Below are 20,942 nucleotides of genomic sequence, written 5' to 3'. Positions count from 1 at the left end.
TAATAACTGTTCTTCTAAGGACAGAGGCTGGTACCTCTGAGGTTTCTATCAATTGCCACAATGACAGACTTTTGACTTGTTGTAAATTTTATTTATTTATTTATTATTTGGACATATTGCCCGCCACTCCCATGACTGGCTCGTGGCGGGTTACACTTTGTCCGTATCAAAGCCCCATTAAAACCATCGGACATGTCTCCAAACACAATAGACTCCTAACAAGGTTTAAAAGACCATGGCGCTCTGCGCCCCATTAACTGAGCCTCCGGGGAGGGCGGTATAGAAGTATGATAAATAAATAAATAAATAAATAAAATAAACTCCTCAAAAAGAAGACTAATACAACAGTGGGCGCAGGAGTAGGGAGTGCAGATTGACTAGCGCAGGGGTAGTCAACCTGCGGTCCTCCAGATGTCCATGGACTACAATTCCCATGAGCCCCTGCCAGCGTTTGCTGGCAGTGGCTCATGGGAATTGTAGTCCATGGACATCTGGAGGACCGCAGGTTGACTACCCCTGGACTAGCGAGTTCTATGCTCTTAACACTGGGCATCAGATCTTTCTTGTCGCACCAGCCTCAACCAGAGACCTGGCGGAAGAGCTCCGTTTTGCAGGCCCTGCGGAATGCTGGTAATTCCCACAGGGCCCACTGCTCCGGGAGCTCATTCCACCAGGTAGGGGCCAGGACCGAAAAGGCCCCAACCCTGGTTGAGGCCAGCTGTGCCTCCTTGGGGCTGGGAATTACCTGTAAATTAGTACCTGCAGAGCGTAAAGCTCTGTGGGGGGCATAGGGCGAAAGGCGGTCCCTCAGATATGTGGGACCCAGACCACGAAGGGCCTTGAATGTCAAAACCAGAACTTTGAACCGGATCTGGGCGGCAAAGACCAGTTTACTGGATAAAAGCAAGTCAACCTAATCAATACGTTGCCAATACTGAGGAACCTTAGCAAAGGTGAGCTGATATCAGTTTCCTCAACCGCCCCCCCCAGCTCCAGTTTCTGGCGGAAAACAGGATCTGCAATATTTCGGCAGTGGAATAGGCTGCCTAAGGAGGTGGTGAGCTTCCCCTCACTGGCAGTCTTCAAGCAAAGGTTGGATACACACTTTTCTTGGATGCTTGAGGATGCTCTGGGCTGATCCTGCGTAGAGCAGGGGGTTGCACTAGATGGCCTGTATGGCCCCTTCCAACTCTATGGTTCTATGATTCTATGATTCTATGAAAGATATAACAACAAGGAAAACAAACGCAGAAAGAGAACAGATGTGATGCAGCACCTCTGGCTGTCCACTGAGTGACATTAGCAAGACGAATGAGAACCAGTATCCTGCCAGATCAAAGGGCAGCCGATTGGTGGGATGCAACCTAAAGGCAGGTATAATAAACAGGGGAAGAGGTTACCAGGAAAGAGGCAGGGAGAGATGGTTCACAGATAAAGATTACATTGGTCACATTCCAGGATGCAGAGATAACCATGGCTGACAGTATTTAGGGTTCCCCGGTCCCTCCTGGCAACCAGTTGGGGATGTGGGGATAGGGTTCCCCCCCTAGAGTTGAAAATGTATATATTTGCAGTAGTTAATTTGACCTTTGTTTCACCCATTTTTAAAATTAAAAATAATAATGTTTCCCAGGCATTGTAAAGACAGCAGCTTAGAAGAAGGAGAAGGAGGAGGAGAAGGAGGAGGAGGAGAAGAAGAAAAAGAAGAAGAAGAAGAAGAAGAAGAAGAAGAAGAAGAAAAGTTGGTTCTTATATGCCACTTTTCTCTACCCGAAGGAGTCTCAAAGTGGTTTACAATCACCTTCCCTTCCTCTTCCCACAACAGACACTCTGTGAGGTGGGTGGGACTGAGAGAGCTCTGACAGGACTGCTCTGTGAGAGCAGCTCTAACAGAACCGTGACTAGTCGAGGGTCATCCAGCTGGCTGCATGCAGGGGAGCGAGGATTCAAACCCGGCTCAACAGATTAGAAATCCGCCCTCCTAACCACTACACCAAGCCGGCTCTACACAATCTGGATGGAATGCTTTTGGCAAACGTATATCTCCACTCTAAGATGAATGGTGATGCGCATTCAATTGTGCTAGTTACAGAAATATAGCCCATTGCAAGGAGAAAATCTTTATTACGATGGCCCTGTATTATTTCTCAAATGACCGCTATAAAATGCTGAAGGAACAAAAAAATCAAGCTTTGTGTAAAAGGAGGAGAAGAAGCAATCGCTACTCTTATTATAAGGGGGAATCTATCACTTCATAATGTCTCCGAATGGGCTTTGTTGACAAGAACCATCCAAATTTCAATACAAAGAGAAATGGAGACGAACAGAGGGTGCCAGACAGCTTTTCTTACCGCCGCCCATAACTAAGCCGGACGGGCGGTTTGTGCGTTGAGATGCAGCAGAATAAGAGGTGTCAGAGAGTGTTTGTGCTAAAAGATACAAATGACAGAAACTTGGCAGGGGCAGACAAGATTATTTGCGTCTTCCCATCTCTTACTAAAATACTCCAGGTGTTGTTTTCCGTTTCGGACTCCGAGGATTACGCGAACGCCCAGAGCAAACAAAAGAAATCTCCCAGGAGAGAAAACCTTAATCAAATTTGGAAAGTGCAAATCTGGGGTCAGTTTTACTGCAGCCGGATTAAGACCCACTGAGTGGTGTTGCCAGCCTCCAGGTGGGACCTGGAGATCTTCTGGAATGACAGCTGGTCTCTGGACGACAGAGATCAGCTCTCCTGGAGAAAACGGATGCTTAGGAGGGCGTTGTCTCTCTGGAAGTGTACCTCACGGAGGTCCCTGTTATCCCCAGGCTCCATCCCCAAATCCCCAGAGTTTCCATGGCAACCTTACCCCCATCACCCACTGGAGATGACACTTGGCAAGCCTAAATTTGAGGTTCCAAACTATGTTAAGTTTTGTTGGGAGTTGTGCCCTGTGCAATGCCTCTTGCCTCAGTCTGCAGCAGGGGGCAATTCCTGACCATAGAGTCAGTAAGATAGAGAGGAACACTGGCCACTCCTCTTTCTGATCTCTTTAAGGCTAGACAGGGACAGCATCCTGTGTCCTGCTTCTTCTTCCCCTCTCTCCATCTTGATGTCTGTAGAACTGTGGGTGGAGAGATGCCTCCTGCATCTCTCCCCATTCAACTAGTTAGATCAGATTAGGGCAGGCTTTCTTGATAGCCCTGGAAGGGTTTCCCCAATGGATGGGAATTATTTTTAACATATATATACTTTAAGTGTGTTAAATATATATTCATGTTGACCTGCCCCCCCCAATGGCCAATGACTGACCTGGGAAGGGAAGGGGCCCTAGGTCGGCATGTACTCATTGAACTCCCCACCTGAAGGTGGGTGGGATGGATAGGGAGTTTTTTTTCGCTGTTTTGTTTTCTTTTTGGATGTAAACCAGCTTGAGCTGGCTGGCCAGGAGTGACAATATAAAAGCTAAATAAACCAACCAGCCAGCCAGCCAGCCAACCAACCAACCTATCTACCTACCTACCTACCTACATTTCTACCTATCAACCAACCAACCTACCAGCCAGCCAGCCAGCCAACCAACTTACCTACCTACCTATCTACCTACCTACCAATCAACCAACCAACCAACCAACCTACCTACCTACCTACCTACCTACCTACCAACCAACCAACCAACCAACCAACCAACCAAACAAACAAACAAACAAACAAACAAACAAACATATTCTGCATGATCGCATCATTTCTGGGGTTTCTCGAAAACTGAAGAATGTTTTAAGGACCTCCAGGTTAAGAAATTGAGAAAGGCTGGATTAGGGTCTATCTTTTTACCTTTCTTGTTTAGAATGGAGTTCTCTAATAAGTCGTTGTCACATTAATTTAATAGCCCAATCGGAACCTGTGCTTGCTTGCTTTTGTTGTTTTGGAGTTTTCATGCACTCAGTTGCCAGCCGTGCTATGCTGTGCACACTAGCTTAATTGAGCACTCTGCTAACTAGTCTGGATACTGCAGACCCATACCATGGGTCCTGCCACTCAAGATTCATCAGGTTTAAGAGGCCATAGCATTGCCCAAAATGGATCCACACAAGCTTGTTTCCTTGCTCTTCAGAACTTCCACCAGTATCTTGTTGGTTATGATGACTCGGAAGTTACAGCTGGTCCAAAATGTGGCTGCCAGGGTCCTCACTAGAATACCTATGAGGGCCCACATTCAGCCGGTGCTTTGTCATCTGCACTGGTTACCAGTCTGTTTCCGAATCAGATTCAAGGTATTGGTATTGACCTTTAAGGCTATACGCGGCCTGGGTCCCGTCTACCTGCGGGACCGCTTGGTTGCTTATGCCCCCCGCAGGGCACTCCGCTCTGCGGGTATGAATTTACTGGTTGTCCCGGGCCCACGGGATGTGCGCCTGGCCTCGACCCGGGCCAGGGCCTTTTCAGTCCTGGCCCCAACCTGGTGGAACGAGCTCCCAGAAGAGCTGAGGGCCCTGCAGGATCTACCAGCTTTCCGCAGGGCCTGTAAGACGGAGCTCTTCCGCCAGGCATATGGTTGAGGCCAGGGCAGCTCTCCCACTGATCCATCAGAGGATCCCCTCCAATATGGAGATCTCTAACACCGAGATCATGGTTAGATCTATTGTATTGGTGCCACCCTCTTCTGAACATTACTCTCTCCACCAGGCTGAACTAAGATCAGAATTGTGACCACCGCCGCTATATGTTATATGTAACTTTTAATTGGGGTTTTTATGGGGATTTTATTGTGTTTTAACTATTTATGTTGTAAACCGCCCTGAGACCTATTGGGAGAAGGGCGGTCTAAAAAATTAAATGATGATGATGATGATGATGATGATGATAATAATAATAATAATAATAATAATAATAATAATAATAATAATAATAATAATAATAATAATAATGACCCTGCCATTTCCTCAGCCACCAATGCCTCTTGATATGAATTTGGTTGGCTAGCCTAGAACCATTCATCACAAAGCAAGGCCCTGGTGACAATATAAGATGCACCCCAGGGAGAGGGAGGGGCCACAGGGTGAAAGATGCTTGGTGCTTATACGGAACATACCATGTTCAACAATCTCATCTGGTTCTCGGAAACGAACTCTTCTCTCGGCTTTTCGCTTCTCACTCAGGGCTTGGTTCATGGGTGACCTTCTCCGCAAGATGGAAGGAGGACATTTGGCACAGAGTGTCTGAAAGAGAAGATCATCATAGCAACGGACAGTCACTTGAGAGCACATGTAGTAGAACAAAAATGGCAACCAACCTTTAGGGCAAATATTGTGTTTCCAAAGTGGGCCCAAAATATTTGCTTCCCTTGCTTGCTACCCTTTCCGGGATTTTTTTTTTTATTTTTTGCATCTGGTCATAGCCTGACCTGTGGTTGCTGCATTGCCATTTCTCCCAAAACACATACATGCTAACACGCTTTGCTATGTAGCCTTCCTCCTTCACAATGTGATCCCAACTAATCAGGAACCACAAGGTGATGTAATAGCATCATGAGGCACAGAGCCATTCTGCTTTAACTGCATGGTGATACCCTTAAAGAAACTGGCCTCAATTCTTAGTGGTGGGGGAAGATAGAAAATTTGGGTTTCCTTCCTTCCTTCCTTCTTATGCTTAGAATCATAGAATCATAGAGTTGGAAGGGACCTCCTGGGTCGTCTAGTCCAGTGGTCCCCAGCCTGCAGGCCGCGGCCCGGTGCCGGGCCGCAAAGGCCATGGCGCCGGGCCGCGGCTCCCTCTCCCCGCCCTCCCTGCAGTAAAAATCTTCCCAGGCCGCAAGCTTGCGGCCCGGGAAGCTTCTTACTGCGGGAGGGCGGGGAGAGGGAATCAGGGCCGGGCCGCACATCGTGCAGGCACGGCCAATGTGGGCGTGGCCCGATGTGCGGGCGTGGCCCGATGTGCGGGCGTGGCCCGATGTGCGGGCGTGGCCCGATGTGCGGGCGTGGCCCGATGTGCGGGCGTGGCCCAATGCGCGGGCATGACAATGCCCTGCCGGTCCCCAGCCTCAGAAAGGTTGGGGACCACTGATCTAGTCCAGTGGTCCCCAACCTTTTTATCACCGGGGACCGGTCAACACTTGACAATTTTACTGAGGCCTGGCGGGGGGGTAGTCTTTTGCCGAGGGATATTGCCATCGCCTGAACCCCTGCTCTACATGCTTTCCCACTGGTGTCCCTGACTTCTTGCTGCCCTCTGGGGGGTGCTGCCAGCAGCAGCTGCACAGTGCCATGCCAAGGGGGAGCCCCAGCCATGGCGGCTGCTGGGGAGCACCAGAGGTAAGCCAACGGCAGAATAGCAGGGCAGCCCCTGAGGCAGCAGCCGGGGAGGAGGACGAGGAGGAGCTGCGGCCCGGTACCGACTGATTCACGGACCGGGACCGGTCCCCGGACCGGGGGTTGGGGACCACTGATCTAGTCCAACCCCCTGCACTATGCAGGACACTCACAAACCTATCGCTCACCCACTGTCATCTGCCACCCCCTTGAGCCTTCACAGAATCAGCCTCTCCGTCAGATGGCTCTCCAGCCTCTGCTTAAAAACCTCCAAAGATGGAGAATCCACCACCTCCCAAGGAAGCCTGTTCCACTGAGAAACTCCACTCTAACTGTCAGGAACTTCTTCCGGATGTTTAGACAGAATTTCTTTTGAACTAATTTCATCCCATTGGTTCTGGTCTGTCCCTCCAGGGCCAGAGAGAACAACTCTGCTCTATCCTCTACATAGCAGCCTTTTAAATACTTGAAGATGATAATCAGATCCCCTCTCAGTCGTCTCCTCTCCAGGCTAAACAGACCAAGCTCCCCCAACCTTTCCTCATACGGCCAGCTCTATGGTTCTATGATTCTTATAATGGATGCTTTACATTGATCCTGCATTGAGCAGGGGATTGGACTAGATGGTCTGGATGGCCCCTTCCAACTCTATGGTTCTATGATTCTTATAATGGATGCTTTACATTGATCCTGCATTGAGCAGGGGATTGGACTAGATGGTCGGGATGGCCCCTTCCAACTCTATGGTTCTATGATTCTTATAATGGATGCTTTACATTGATCCTGCATTGAGCAGGGGATTGGACTAGATGGTCGGGATGGCCCCTTCCAACTCTATGGTTCTATGATTCTTATAATGGATGCTTTACATTGATCCTGCATTGAGCAGGGGATTGGACTAGATGGTCGGGATGGCCCCTTCCAACTCTATGGTTCTATGATTCTTATAATGGATGCTTTACATTGAGCCTGCATTGAGCAGGGGATTGGACTGGATGGTCGGGATGGCCCCTTCCAACTCTATGGTTCTATGATTCTTATAATGGATGCTTTACATTGAGCCTGCATTGAGCAGGGGATTGGACTAGATGGTCGGGATGGCCCCTTCCAACTCTATGGTTCTATGATTCTTATCATGGATGCTTTAGGCTGACCCTGCATCTAGCAGAGGGTTGGACTAGATGTCCTGCAGAGCTCCTTCCAACTACGATCCCATATCGGTGCCTTTTGTTCTTCAAAATAAAACAAAAATCCATTGGCATCCCTTCAAGCATCCCTTCAAGATATCTTTATCAATGACATCCAAAGCTACCAGAAGATCACATCGCTGTGGAGGGGCCGTATATGTGTCTCATGCCAATAACGTTACAGCCACATTTTATATGCTTTACAAATTAGATCCATTATTACTGCAATAAAGTGGGATAGGAGCATTAGAATTTTCTACAAAGCTTACAATAAAATTATTGATAGAACTTTAGTTGGAAAGAGACATGATTTACTGTTCTAGGGGACCGTAAAGACACTGGTAAAACTCCAGGGACCTGTCATCATTAAAAATAGATTTTTCACTCAAGATGGCTTAGCATTGATTGCTGAAATGAGCTTTCTAAATTCTGCTCCTGCGTGCCCACACTAGGTAGAAATTCTTCTTTTGTTTCCTTGAGGCTGTTTGTACTCCCTGTTGTTTTTGTGCTCTCCCAAAGTTTACACCCACAACTTTGAGCCCTGAGAATGCCTGTCAGACAGGCATTTGCTCTCAAGGGGGAGATAGAGAATTTGGCTGCTTTGGAAGGGGCACTGCATGGTATTATACCCCACAAAGATCTCCTCCTTCCCATAGGGATACCAGTCCTGGATTATAGCTCCTCTCCAGGTCACAGATCAGTTACCCTGGAGAAAATAGCTCCTTTGTAGGGTGGACTCCAGGAGCCTCTTGTGGCGCAGAGTGGTAAGGCAGCAGATATGCAGTCTGAAGCTCTGCCCATGAGGCTGGGAGTTCAATCCCAGCAGCCGGCTCAGGGTTGACTCAGCCTTCCATCCTTCCGAGGTCGGTAAAATGAGTACCCAGCTTGCTGGGGGGTAAACGGTAATGACTGGGGAAGGCACTGGCAAACCACCCCGTATTGAGTCTGCCATGAAAACGCTGGAGGGCGTCACCCCAAGGGTCAGACATGACCCGGTGCTTGCACCGGGGATACCTTTACCTTTACCTAGGGTGGACTCCACTGAGGTCCCTCCCCAAATCCCACCCACTCTCTGCTCCACCCCAAAGCCTCCAGGTATTTCTGAACCCTGGGCTGGCAACCTTCCCTCCAACTCCCTTCTCCCCTGCTCAAATTGGACGCCCTATGGAGAGCCATGCTTTTTGTGCCTCCAGCTACATAGGCTGCTCAGCTATTTTGGAAAGGGAGCCAAGTGACCATGGGAGGGTCATGAGAAGGCAAGGGAAGAATGCACTGGTTGATCTCCTCTGGCCCTGCTGGTGGACCTCCTGGTGGCCTCTGTGTTTCGGCTAGGGTTGCCAGCTCTGAGTTGGAAAATACCAGGAGGTTTTGGGGGTGGAGCCAGGTATAGATGGGATTTCGGGTGGGGAGGGGCTTTAGTGGAGTATAATGCTATAGTCCCCCCTCCCAAGCAGCCCTTTTCTCCAGGGGAACTGAACTCTCTAGTCTGGAGAAGAGCTATAATTCCAAGGGATCCCCAGTTCCCACCTGGAAGCTGGCATCCCTCGTTTGGCCTACTGTGTGTCATAGAATATTGGATTGCATGATTCATTGGCCTGATCCAACATGGCTTCTCTTAGACTGTTTATGCACTGGGAACTTCACTGCCCCACCCCACTGTCAGAAGCACAGATCCGGGGCTGATGAGGTGCACCAGGCCAAATGCGCCCCCATGTGGGTGCAGGAAGAGGTGGGGCAACCTGCCATGACTAAAACTCCAGCCTGCAGCCCAGCATGAAACCCCCAGTGCATAAACGGTCTTATAGTCTCACTAGCAGTAGAGCCCGCTGTCAAAAAAATACAGCGGGCCCTAGGGGAGGGTTTGCTTTCCCTCACCCTCATGTAGCAAAATGTTCCCCAGGCCCCAGGGCTTGGGGAGCATTTTAAAGGCGAGGGGAGGGCTTTAAGACGCTGGGCAAGCCCCGGGGAAGGCACTCCGCGGCTCCAGGAGCCACGGAGCGCCTTCCCCAGGGCTTGCCCAGCGTCTTTAAGGGGGCTGGTGGGCTTTAAGACGCTGGGCAAGCCCCGGGGAAGGCACTCTGCGGCTCCTGGAGCCGCGGAGCGCCTTCCCCGGGGCTTGCCCAGCGCCTTTAAGGCGAGCCGTTTTCGGGGCAGGGGCCAGGGAGCCTACCTTCGCTCTCGGCGGCCAGCAAAGTAATGGCCGCCGGAGTGAAGGGAAGCTCTGGTGGGGGGGTGGGGCGGGTTGGGAGGCGCTTCGCGCCTCCCAATTGGTTTGTGGCCGGGCAAGCAGCCAATCAGCAGCCGCGCTGCGCGCGTCTGCTGATTGGCAGCTTGGGGGTGGACTGACCAGCAGAGGGCCCAATCGGGAGGCGCTTCGCGCCTCCTGATTGGGCCCTCTGCTGGTCAGTCAAGGGGAAGGGGCCTATCGGCACCCTTCCTCATCCCGGACAGTGCCTGCCCTCGGGGCCCTTACTGTTTTATTTCTTCCGCTCCGCCAGGAGCGGTTAAAGATGTGGGTGGGGGTATAAGATGGGAGCAGGAAGGGAACTGTGACTGGTAGGTCCCAGTGGTGGGGCTAGCAAGAAAACTTGGACCCTGATCACTCTCTGTCCTGGGCTCATCAAAACCTGGAACCAGCCCTGCATGGAGAATCTTAGAATCCTAGAGTTGGAAGGGGCCTTACAGGCGATCTAGTCCAACCCCTGATCAATGCAGGATCAGCCTCAAGCATCCATGAAAAGAATCTGTCCAGCTGTTGCTTGAAGACCACCAGTGAGGGGGAGCTCCCCACCTCTTTAGGCCTGGACTGGGACCCACGTTTCATTCTCCGCCTTTCCCTGCATGATTTCTTGTCCAATGAGCTAAGCTTGCTGTTTTTCACCTTCTCCGGAACGGAAGCCTGAGAAAATGACAGTTCCTATCAAACTCCCAGTGATGCAGTTAAGTTTCAGGCGGTGCCAAGAGCAGCTCCCAGTCCCATGAAAAAAATAGGAATTATCCAGGCTATTCAAAATCCAATCATGAATTCTTTAATATTAGTTATCACTTTGGCTCTATGCTCATCATATTTTGAGATCCTCATTTGACAGACCTCTGTCAAATGAGGATCTCAGTATGGGATGGTGAAAATATAATTAAAATATAATTAAGGGCCACAATTACTGATGAAGATAAGGAAAACAGGGAAGAGTTTACCCGGGAACCCATTTTGATTGTGTGTAATTATTTTGGATGATTGAGAATATTTATTATTATTTGAATAACCATAAGAAGGAATGGTAGAGGACAGGAAGGCCTGGAGGATCATTGTGCCTGGGGTCGTGATGGGTCGGACACAACTTCGCGACTAACAACAACAACAACAACAACAAAGAAGAAGAAATTAAAGAATTTTTTAATTGGATTTTGAATAGCCTGGATAATTCCCATTTTTTCATGGGATTGCGATATCACAAGGAACAGACGGTTCGATAGGAGATTAAGAGCAGCTCCCAGACAGCAGTCCATGAAATGGCAAACTTGACCATCTTCACGGTTCTTCTGCTTGTCTGAAATGGCAAACCAACCAGTGCTACAAGAGTACAGCAGCTCCCCTTGAATCAAGAAAAATCGGCATGGAAAGAAAGGTGAATCAAGCTTTCCATCCTCCCATTTGCTGGGCTAGAAGTCTCTGTAGCTTATGCCACTTCCAGCTTGTACCTTCCCAGGCTTGCTGTGATATCACAGCAAGTCTGTCACTGGCTGCCAAACAAAAGGCAACCCTCAGCTCCCCCACGGACTGCCAACACGGTAGTCAGTGCTAATAACAGCTGTCTGCGGTAGGCGGAGACCTGGCCTTACCTTGGCTTTTCTGTGCATTGGAGAATCGGAAGAGACGTCTTCATGCTGCAAAAGTTGGGCATTTGCGGTACTGCAGAAGGACGTGAGGGGTTTGCTCTCTCATGGCTCCTGCAAGAGTGGCATAGGACAGTCAACGGAATGTCGGAGAGAAGGAATCCTTGAAACGCAAAACCAATCGACGAATCAGAATTCAGAAACAGAGGGCTTTCTGCAATCTGCATAAGGCCTGTTGCAAATGACTGGGAACTCTGCAAGAATACATGGGACATCCCCCACAGAAGAGGCTTTCAGTGGTCTGTGCACCTAGAGCCAGCCTGGTGTAGTGGTTAAGAGTGGCAGCTTCTAATCTGGTGAGCTGGGTTTGATTCCCTGCTCTTCCACATGCAGCCAGCTGGGTGATGCTGGGCCAGACACAGTCCTGTTAGAGCTGTTCTCCCCGAGCAGTCTTGTCAGAGCTCTCTCAGGCTGATCTACCTCACAGGGTGTCTGTTGTGGGGAGAGGAAAAGAAGGGATTTGTAAGCCACTTTGACTCTTCTTTTTCTTCTTTCAATGGTGTTTTAAATCTTAAATAGAAACTTGATAGATGATTTAATATGTAAATTTGTACTGACTGGTTTTTAAAGGTTGGGGGAGCTTGGTCTGTTTAGTCTGGAGAGGAGACAACTGAGAGGGGATCTGATAATCATCTTCAAGTATTTAAAAGGGTGCCATATGGAGGATGGAGCAGAGTTGTTCTCTCTTGCCCCGGAGGGATGGACCAGAACCAATGGGATGAAATTAATTCAAAAGAAATTCCATCTAAACATCCGGAAGAAGTTCCTGACAGTTAGAGCGGTTCCTCAGTAGAACAGGCTTCCTTGGGAGGTGGTGGGTTCTCTGTATTTGGAGATTTTTAAGCAGAGGCTGGATAGCCATCTGATAGAGAGGCTGATTCTGTGAAGGCAAAGGGGTGGCAGGTTACAGTAGATGAGCAATTGGGATGTGAGTGTCCTGCATAGTGCAGGGGGTTGGACTAGATGACCCATGAGGTCCCTTCCAACTCTATTATTCTATGATTCTATGATACAAAGACCCGGTGTGGCTCCAGATTGTCACTGAGTGGGGCTTCCTGTCCACATGTTCAGCTTAGAGCAGCCTTTCTCAACTTTTTTCCTGTTGAGAGGGAAGGACAGGAAGGGATGAGTCAGTGCTTGCCTCTTGGGGCTGTTCCTTGTATGAAGAAGAAGAGCTGTGCTTTTTTATGCCCTGCTTTTCCTTATCTGATGGAGCCTCTAAGCAGCTTACAATTACCTTCCCTTCTTCCCGCCACCACAGGTACCCTGTGAGAGGTCGGTGGGCTGAGGGAGTTCTGACAAGATTGCTCTGTGAGAACAGCAGCATCGGGACTGTGACTAGCCCACGGTCACCCAGTTGCTTGCACGTGGAGGAGCTGGGAATCAAACCCAGCTCGCCAGATTCGAAGCTGCCGCTCTGAGCCGCGACACCAAGAGACGCCCCCCCTCCGCTGCATTTCCGCACTGGAGGAAAAACAAATCTCACTATAAAATTTTTTTATGCATATGGGAAAAGCGGCAGAAACACCCTGAACTCTTCTTCCCCCCCATTTCGTTCTCGGGGAATAAATACTCGAGACAAGAGAAGTATTTTGTAAATGATGCTTTTCTATGGGTTCAGGCAGCCCCGTTCAATTATTCCAAAACGTAGCAATTTTCTCATATCATTGAATCTGGTTTTATTGCAAATAGGGTCATAGAAATAGTCGTTCCCAATGATAATGGACTTAGTTTATCTTAACTATTAACACTTCCAAAGGCTTGGGCGCGTCCTGCGCCGATACAGCATTTTCATGCACAGATGCGCGGTTGCGCATATATTAATAATGAGGTAACCTGATCTCGGGCCATCTGAAAACAAAATCGTGTAATAGCGGGCGGCAAAGTGTGCCACTGTAACTGGAAGCATATGTATCAGGCTCAACAAACAGAGAGATAATGAATAAATCAGGAAGGACCCTTCCTTCAGCTTCCCACGAGTTAACTGATCCTCCTGTTTAACATCCTGATTCTAATGTTCCGGATGTATTTGGCAAATAATAGGGTATAGCCTCCGCTTGTCCAGAGACGGCAAGATGGGTTTCCTCTTTGTCGGATGCAATTATCCGGAGCTGTGTAAAACATTTGCAAACGCCATGTTCCGTAGCAACCTGATTAGCAAGATGGCGCACGTGATCCGGTTTGGGCTGTACATGAAGACTTCTCTACAGGTAGATTTGCAAATCAGGCAAAGATACGTTGGACACCATACAGCAGCGGTCCCCATCCTTTCTGTGGTCAGGGACCACCTCCGGGGGTGGGGGAGAGCAGATGGCCCGGGCGCCGTGCATGCGCGTTTTCACCAGCAGGGGGAGCAAACGCGCATGCGCAGCAGCTGCTTCGCTCGCGGCCTGGCGATCGTCTCACTGCGGGTGGGGAGGCAGGTGCGGCTGCCTGCGGCCCGGTACCGTGGCCTTCACGGACTGGAACCGGGCCGCAGACCAGGGGTTGACGACCCCCGCCATACAGCATGGAGTGTCTTTGGTACTTCCTACACAGGCCTCGGGTTGCTAAGGAAACATACGGGACCTGAAGATGTGAGAGGTGGTGTCATATTGAGAGATCATTAATTTGGCACCCTGCTCAATCTCCAAGGTCTTGGGAGAGGTGCATGAGATTAAACTATGGAACTTTCATATGCATGGCTATGCATTCTCGCACTGGGTGACAGCTTTGCTGTACATTTGCCCAATCCGGCCTGAGATATTCCCAAGGATCCGGAGCGGTGCCTACAGAAGGGGAAGAATTTCACTGAGTATCCAACCTCGAGCTGGCTGTTGGGATCGAACTCTCAGCCTCATGGTCAGAGCTTCAGACAGCATGTCGGCTGCCTTACCACCCTGCGCCACAAGAGGCATCTCATTAGAAAAATAATCTAAATAGTCTTCAAACGGAAGACTCTTCTTGCAAAAGAAATTCCTTTGATAGTTTCCATAAGAGAAATCAATCAATTGCTTTTCTTTCAGAATTAAGCTCCTTACAATTGTGTTTCGGAGACAAGGTCCTGTTGTGCAATGGCAACAAAACCTCGTCAGTCTCCGGTAAAAACCAATTTAAATTTGAAGCCATGGATTAGAATCATAGAGTTCGAAGAGACCTCCGGGCTCATCTAGGACTGTTTCTATATAAGAAATAAATAATTAAATTCACATGTAATAATCCCGTATACTATAACATTTATGCCCAAATTTAAATGAAAGATAATGAAAAATATTTGTACATTTTAAATTGCATTTGCACCTCCTGGCTCAATTTCCTTTCATGGGAGCTACCAGCATTAAAGGAAAGCTGCATTCTACAAGTTTAAATGTCGATGCATATCTAATATGCAAAAAGAAAAAAAGAAAGAAAAAGAAGATATGATCCAAAACCAAAAAAAATATATTGGAACAGTATTAAAGAGAAAGAAATCTACAATATGGTCATGGATTCTTGGAATCATAGAGTCGGAAGGGACCTCCAAGGTCATCTAATCCAACACTGGAAATTCACAACTACTTGCCCACCTACAGTGACCCCAATTCCATGCCCAGGTGATGCCACCCCATCGAAAACCAGAATCCTGGGCCTGGCTCTACCCCTAACCTACAGTGTCCCTGCAGGGACACTGCACAGCCCTGTCAGTTCTGCAGAGCCACGGAGCTGGCCAGGGAGTCCCTCCACTCCCACCCTGGTGGGAGAGGGGCATGCTGACCCTGCCATCGTGTGGTGGGGGCCCCATGCCCCCCGCTCCTCCCCACTGCTGCCACCTCCAGGCAGCATACCAGGCTCTCCAGCCCTGGTGTTTTGCATGTGCACATGCGATTCCGGGGGATTCCCTCCGCCATGCATATGTGGGTAGTGCCGGGGCATGCTGCCCCAACGCAATGCCCGGCAGCAGCCTGGCATTGCTGCCTCCATGCATAATGGGTTTATCTGGAGAATCACTTGATAATGGTTGGTTTCAGTACAGTGCAGCCAGATGTGTGTTTAACTTAGTGTTTTGGAAACAAGCCATCAAGCTGCTTCTGTCTTACAGAAGTCCTATGAATTAATGTGCTCCAAAACATCCTTACTAGGTTGCTTTGGTCTTGCAAATGGAGGGCCGGGATTTCTTTGATGGAGTCCATCCATCTCATGTTGGGCCTTTCTCTTTCTCTGCTGCCTTCCACTATTCCTAGCACGATTGCCTTTTCTGGTGAGTCTTGTTTTCTTGATGGGAATCTAAAAAAAATGATTTTTGAGAAGCATCTCCTCAACATTGTTTCGGGAGTGGACATGGAAGTCAATTTGGGGTTCTTGAACTCACTTGGATTTTGAATTCACTTGCAGGTCTTGAATTTACAATACGAAAAAGGAAGAAAGGTTCAAAACATATACAGAGAAAAACAGAACCTTTCCAAGGCACTTGGTACAATAAATTTTATATATCAATAATTTTTTAAGGACCAACCAAAACGGTTTCTAGATATACTCCGTTTTCACAATTTTTCTTCAGTGGTTGATTCCTTATACACTTATCAACCAATTTTTATATATAGATAGGCCACCGGCTCTGTAAAGTATTGTGGGGAATGTCAGTCAAAAAACATTCCCTCTTGAATTTGCCTGAATTCGCGAATTCGCTTGCAATGATTTGATTTGTCGGAATTCGCGGAATTCGCTTGCGATTCTTCGCAAGGACGTAGTGAAGGATTTTGAGCAAAGTCAGAAAATGTTGTATGTGTCGAGCAGGGGAGGTTGCCATTCCTTCTCCACATCAGTGTGTAGCCATCTCACTTTTATTGAAGCAAAAGATGGAGTGCCCTAAACTCAGGAGCCAGTTTTCGTGCTGTCCCAAACAGTGCCCTCATGCCAATTGCCAAAGAAACATTGTGTATTTAATCATTCACCCAAAGGAAGCAAAAACAAATTTTAGCATCAGTGGGATGACTAAGTGCCAAAGGCTGACCAAAAAAATATGCTCTGTGTTTCTTTCTAAGTGTCTGAAAAGGGATGGTGTGTATTGGCTAGTGTAAGGTTACCTATGGGTGAAATTTCCTGGGAAATGTTAGGTCAATGCCAGTCTAGTCTACCTTGCAGGGTTGTTGGGTGGCTATAATGTGGGGAGAAGAATCTCCACCTTCCATTTCCGCTGTTCACAGCCACTCCAAGTGGTGGTGAAAGATTTTTTTTTAAACCCACAACATTGTATGCAGTGCCATATCACTGTCGGTAAACAACAAACCCCAAACTGGAACTTATATAGGGTAACTCTAGGAATTGCCAAAAACTCCACTGTAAAACTCCATAGCAGTTCCAAGAGCTACCTGTGTCTCTTCTAGTATCTTACTTTAAATAATGCAATGCTGCATGAAATATTGCAGGTTTTAAACATTTATTTTTTGCTACCACAACATGGCTTCAGCATCACATCACTTCTGGTTAAAAAAAAAAACAAAAAACATCCAAACCAACAGAAAGCAACTTAGGGTAGCTCTAGGAATTGCCACAAACTCTATGGTTTTACCACAGGATTCCAAGTAGTTCCTAGAGCTGTCCATGTCATGCCTTGTTTTTTTTTTTTATTGGAAGCGATATAACACCACTGCTGATGTCACTTCCCCCCATATTCACCCCGTAACTCTCCTGCCAGTTGTCAGGCACTTTCTGGCAACTCTTACGGAAGATCCTGAATGCTGTCATGGAGGAAAGATGAGGCAAACATTCTATAGGCCGATAGAGATCAAGTGGACCACGGCTGCTAAATTGTTCCAGAGCCTCGGGGCAAAGGTCATCAGAAACTCAGCAAAAGATTTTCCATGGCAAGAAGAAATGCTTCTGTAGATGGAGAGGACAGATTCAGAAACTTATGCCTGACACGAATCCCAGAATCATCTGAGGGACGTACCTGATCTTCCTGTCAAAAAAGGATGCTCTGAGGGCTCACGCAGGTGCGTTTAAGCGGGGAGCCATGACACGCCGAGCCTTCCCAGGAGCAGCGTCTGTCTCCTTCCCGCTGTGTAAATTCCTTTAAAGCTGTCGAAGAAGTTGTAATCAGACGAGACTATCAAACCCAGGCCTCCCGAGACCTGGAAATAAGATCCAGAGACGAGCATTCAGCGGCAGCGGAGCTGAGGCCGAAACACTAAAGTTTCCATTGAAAGGAAATGAAGGGGCTTGAATTGCCTGGCGAGAGGGAGAGAGGCAAAGCTTCAATAAGACCAGCGGCCCAAAAGCTTCGAATCGTTGAGAGCCAAGGATCTAGGCGGCTCACAATGGAATCCGATAGCAGAAGAAAACTCCGACAGGGAAGCCGGCTTCGCAAACTGCCGGAGCATTTAGCCATGAGATTTTTCCGGGCAAATCTAGGTTTTCTCATGCAGTCGACTGGTTTTATGACCGGACCAAATTAAAGGAAGGAGAGTAGTGGAGGAAGGCAATCAAGGAGAATGAGTATTTTGGAGGGGGTTGGCTGGGTCTTGTCAAGTCTGAAAACATGAAAGACCAAGTTGAATATGCTTCAGATGACTGCGTGTCTTGGTCAAAGGGAGTTTTGTATGTTGCCAAGACACTTGAATGCAAATGAACACCTGACTCCAACAGTGTATTATTATTATTATTTATTCAGTTTCTTACCCGCCACTCTCAGGTGGCTCGTGGCGGGTTACTAAGTCTGTATAAAACCCCAGTAAAAACTTAAAACCACACAAATAAATTTACAATCAAGTAAAGTGAAATAAGATACGGCGGAAACCCAGTTCAAGCCCAACTCAAGCCCATTTTCCCCAATATAATCTCCTCGAGCAGGAGTAGTCAACGTGTGGTCCTCCAGATGTTCATGGACTACAATTCCCATGATGCCCTGCCAGCATTCTCTGGCGGGGGTCATGGGAATTGTAGTCCATGAGCATCTGGAGGACCAAAGGTTGACTACCCCTGTCCTAGAGGGAGGAAAGAAAGGGGGCAGATAGAACCCATGGCCGCCATCTGAATAGATTTATTTTAAATCTTGAAAAGGGGCATATAGCTCTTCTTTAGTAAGCTGGTCTCAACCATAGACCTGGTGGAAGAGCTCCGTCTTGCAGGCCCTGCGGAATACTGGAAGCTCCCGGAGGATCTGCAGCATTCATGACTGAACAGAATATGAAGAATATCCTGAAGGGGGCATCGGAGGAGATGTTTATTTAGCATAGTTACCTTCTAGGCATTAACAGTCAGGTTGTTAGGACTCTTGCCTCTTTCTTGACAGGGTTTTTCTTCATAATAAAAAAACAATTTTATTCTTTAAGCAGCCCTTTTGCATATTTAAAAACTGCCAATACATTGAAAGTTGTATTGTCCGCTCAGACTGGCAGCAGCTCCCTGGGGCTCAGGAAAAGGACTTCCACATTACCTATTAGGCTGGTCCTTTTAACAGATGGCGGGAATTCAATTTGAGACATTCTGCAGGCAAGGCAGATACTCTGAGCCACGGTCCTCACCCTGCAGCAAAAGGCAGAGTGGCCACATTTTCAGCTTTCACAGCTGGACAACATCTGGGCAGCTGTTGCATTGTGGGGGAGGATGGTGTTTTGGCAGTTTGCAGCCTTTCCCTTCTTGGCTCAGTCTTGACACCGGCAAAAAATACGAAATGGGCTTAGGAAAACTGAGTGGGAATTCCATCTTTTATCCTCATATAACAGCTGCAGATGTGAAAGTTGCAGGTAATTCCAGGGCAAGTGGAGGGGGGGGCGATGACTGTATACCAGGGGTAGTCAAACTGCGGCCCTCCAGATGTCCATGGACTACATTTGCATTCGCTGGCAGGGGCTCCTGGGAATCGTAGTCCATGGACATCTGGAGGGCCGCAGTTTGACTACCCCTGCTGTATACCCTCTCCCATAGCCCTTTAATTGGTCTATGCATATAAAAACCAGATGGAGAGGCATGGTCTTCTTCAGCAGCAGAATAAAACTGGAGGCCAAGCAGCCCACTGAAGGCTAGCAACCATTTGTGCAACCATCCATTTCCGAGACCCAGAGCTTACTTCCTCTGATGCCTGAGTAATACACCCATCAGGTAGTGGGTGTGTTGAGCACAGAGCCAACTTGGTGCAGTGGTTACAATCTGCGTAAGTTTACAGAATCAGCATTTCTCTATGATGGCTCTCTATCCTCTGCTTAAACACTTCCGAAGAAGGAGAACTCACCGCCTCCCGAGGAAGCCTATTCCATTGAGGAACCGCTCTAACTGTCTGGAACTTCTTCCAGATGTTTAGCCGAAAATTCTTTTGGAGTAATTTCGTCCCATTGGTTCTGGGGCAACAGAAAACAACTCTGCTCTATCCTCTCTGTGACAGCCCTATCATGGCACCTCTAAGTCGTCTCTTCTCCAGGCTAAACCTTCACAGAATCAGCCTCTCTGTCAGATGGGTATCCAGACTCTGGATAAAAACCTCCAAAGGGGGAGAACCCACCACCTCCCAAGGAAGCCTGTTCCACTGAGAAACTGCTCTAACTGTCAGGAACTCCTTCCGGATGTTTAGACGGAATTTCTTTTGCATTAATTTCATCCCATTTGTTCTGATCCGTCCCTCCGGGGCAAGAGAGAACAACTCTGCTCCATCCTCTATATAGCAGCCTTTTAAATACTTGAAGATCCCTCTCAATCATCTCCTCTCCAGGCTAAACAGACCAAGCTCCCCCAACCTTTCCTCAAACGTCTTGGTCTCTGAACCCCTCCCCATTTTTGTTGCCCTCCTCTGGACACGCTCCAGTTTGTCTCCATCCCTCTCCAATTGTGGTGCCCAAAACTGAGCACAGTTCAGGCCCCGCCTACAACTTGGCGACCCTTCCCTACACTTGAATGAGACTTTAAGCAAAAGGAGAGAAGGCCTCTAACTCCACCCTGTTGGCTGCAGAGATCGAATCCTGCTTCAATGGGAGCCTGCCAAACAACATCCTTTGAAAGCAGACCTCCTCTAGCGCACAGTATTTTTTCAAGTCCGACACAGTAAGGAGACACGACTGCAAACAGAAGGAACAAAGAAGAATTCAGCAGCAGGGCTACCGAACTTTGTACTTGCCTGAGCTCCGGCGATGGTGGCTGCCCCGGCCCGCGAATGAGCTCCGCGCTCAGCATTCCTGTGTGTTTACGCTGGAGTAGGATGTTTAATAGTCCTGTCACTTGCCTGAAGATGGAGCGAAGGAAACACTCCTGCCAAGAACGAAAAGCAACAGCCTGTACAATAAACACTGTCTCCTCTTGACCCAGTTACGTCTTCATTTGCATGTGGTCGAAACAGCTTGGGAAAATCCAGGTGGATTATCCTTCTCTTTCCTATGGGTTGTAAAACAACTCAGGCCTGAAAAAGTTTATCCGTATTGTACTTGGAAAAAAAAACGTTCTAGGCATCATTCAGGCTGCTTGTTGTACATGTTTATAGAGAAACTAGAAGAAGAAGAAGAAGAAGAAGAAGAAGAAGAAGAAGAAGAAGAAGAAGAAGAAGAAGAAGAAGAAGAAGAAGAAGAAGAAGAAGAGTTGGTTATTATATGCCACTTTTCCCTACCTGAAGGAGGCTCAAAACGGCTTACA

General features: G+C 48.2%; 1 protein-coding gene across 2 annotated transcripts in view; it reads right to left on the bottom strand.

The window, feature by feature from the left end:
- Window positions 1-17,480, bottom strand: part of C2H14orf180 (chromosome 2 C14orf180 homolog) — a 32,371-nt gene extending 14,891 nt beyond the window's left edge. Inside the window, exons 1-3 of one of the 2 annotated variants that reach the window (XM_077323812.1) lie at window positions 17,278-17,480; window positions 11,316-11,472; window positions 5,073-5,199 (exon numbers count right to left, since the gene is read on the bottom strand). In XM_077323812.1, coding sequence (XP_077179927.1) covers window positions 5,073-5,199; window positions 11,316-11,333 — 145 coding nt within the window. In that variant the 5' untranslated portion in view covers window positions 11,334-11,472; window positions 17,278-17,480. The remainder of the gene's footprint in view (window positions 1-5,072; window positions 5,200-11,315; window positions 11,473-17,277) is intronic. The other variant, XM_077323811.1, reaches the window with a different exon arrangement.
- Window positions 17,481-20,942: the final 3,462 nt, after the last annotated feature.

This window comes from Paroedura picta, chromosome 2, assembly GCF_049243985.1.
Source record: "Paroedura picta isolate Pp20150507F chromosome 2, Ppicta_v3.0, whole genome shotgun sequence".
Classification (NCBI taxonomy): domain Eukaryota; kingdom Metazoa; phylum Chordata; class Lepidosauria; order Squamata; family Gekkonidae; genus Paroedura; species Paroedura picta.
This window is presented reverse-complemented; position numbering and strand designations above follow the sequence as displayed.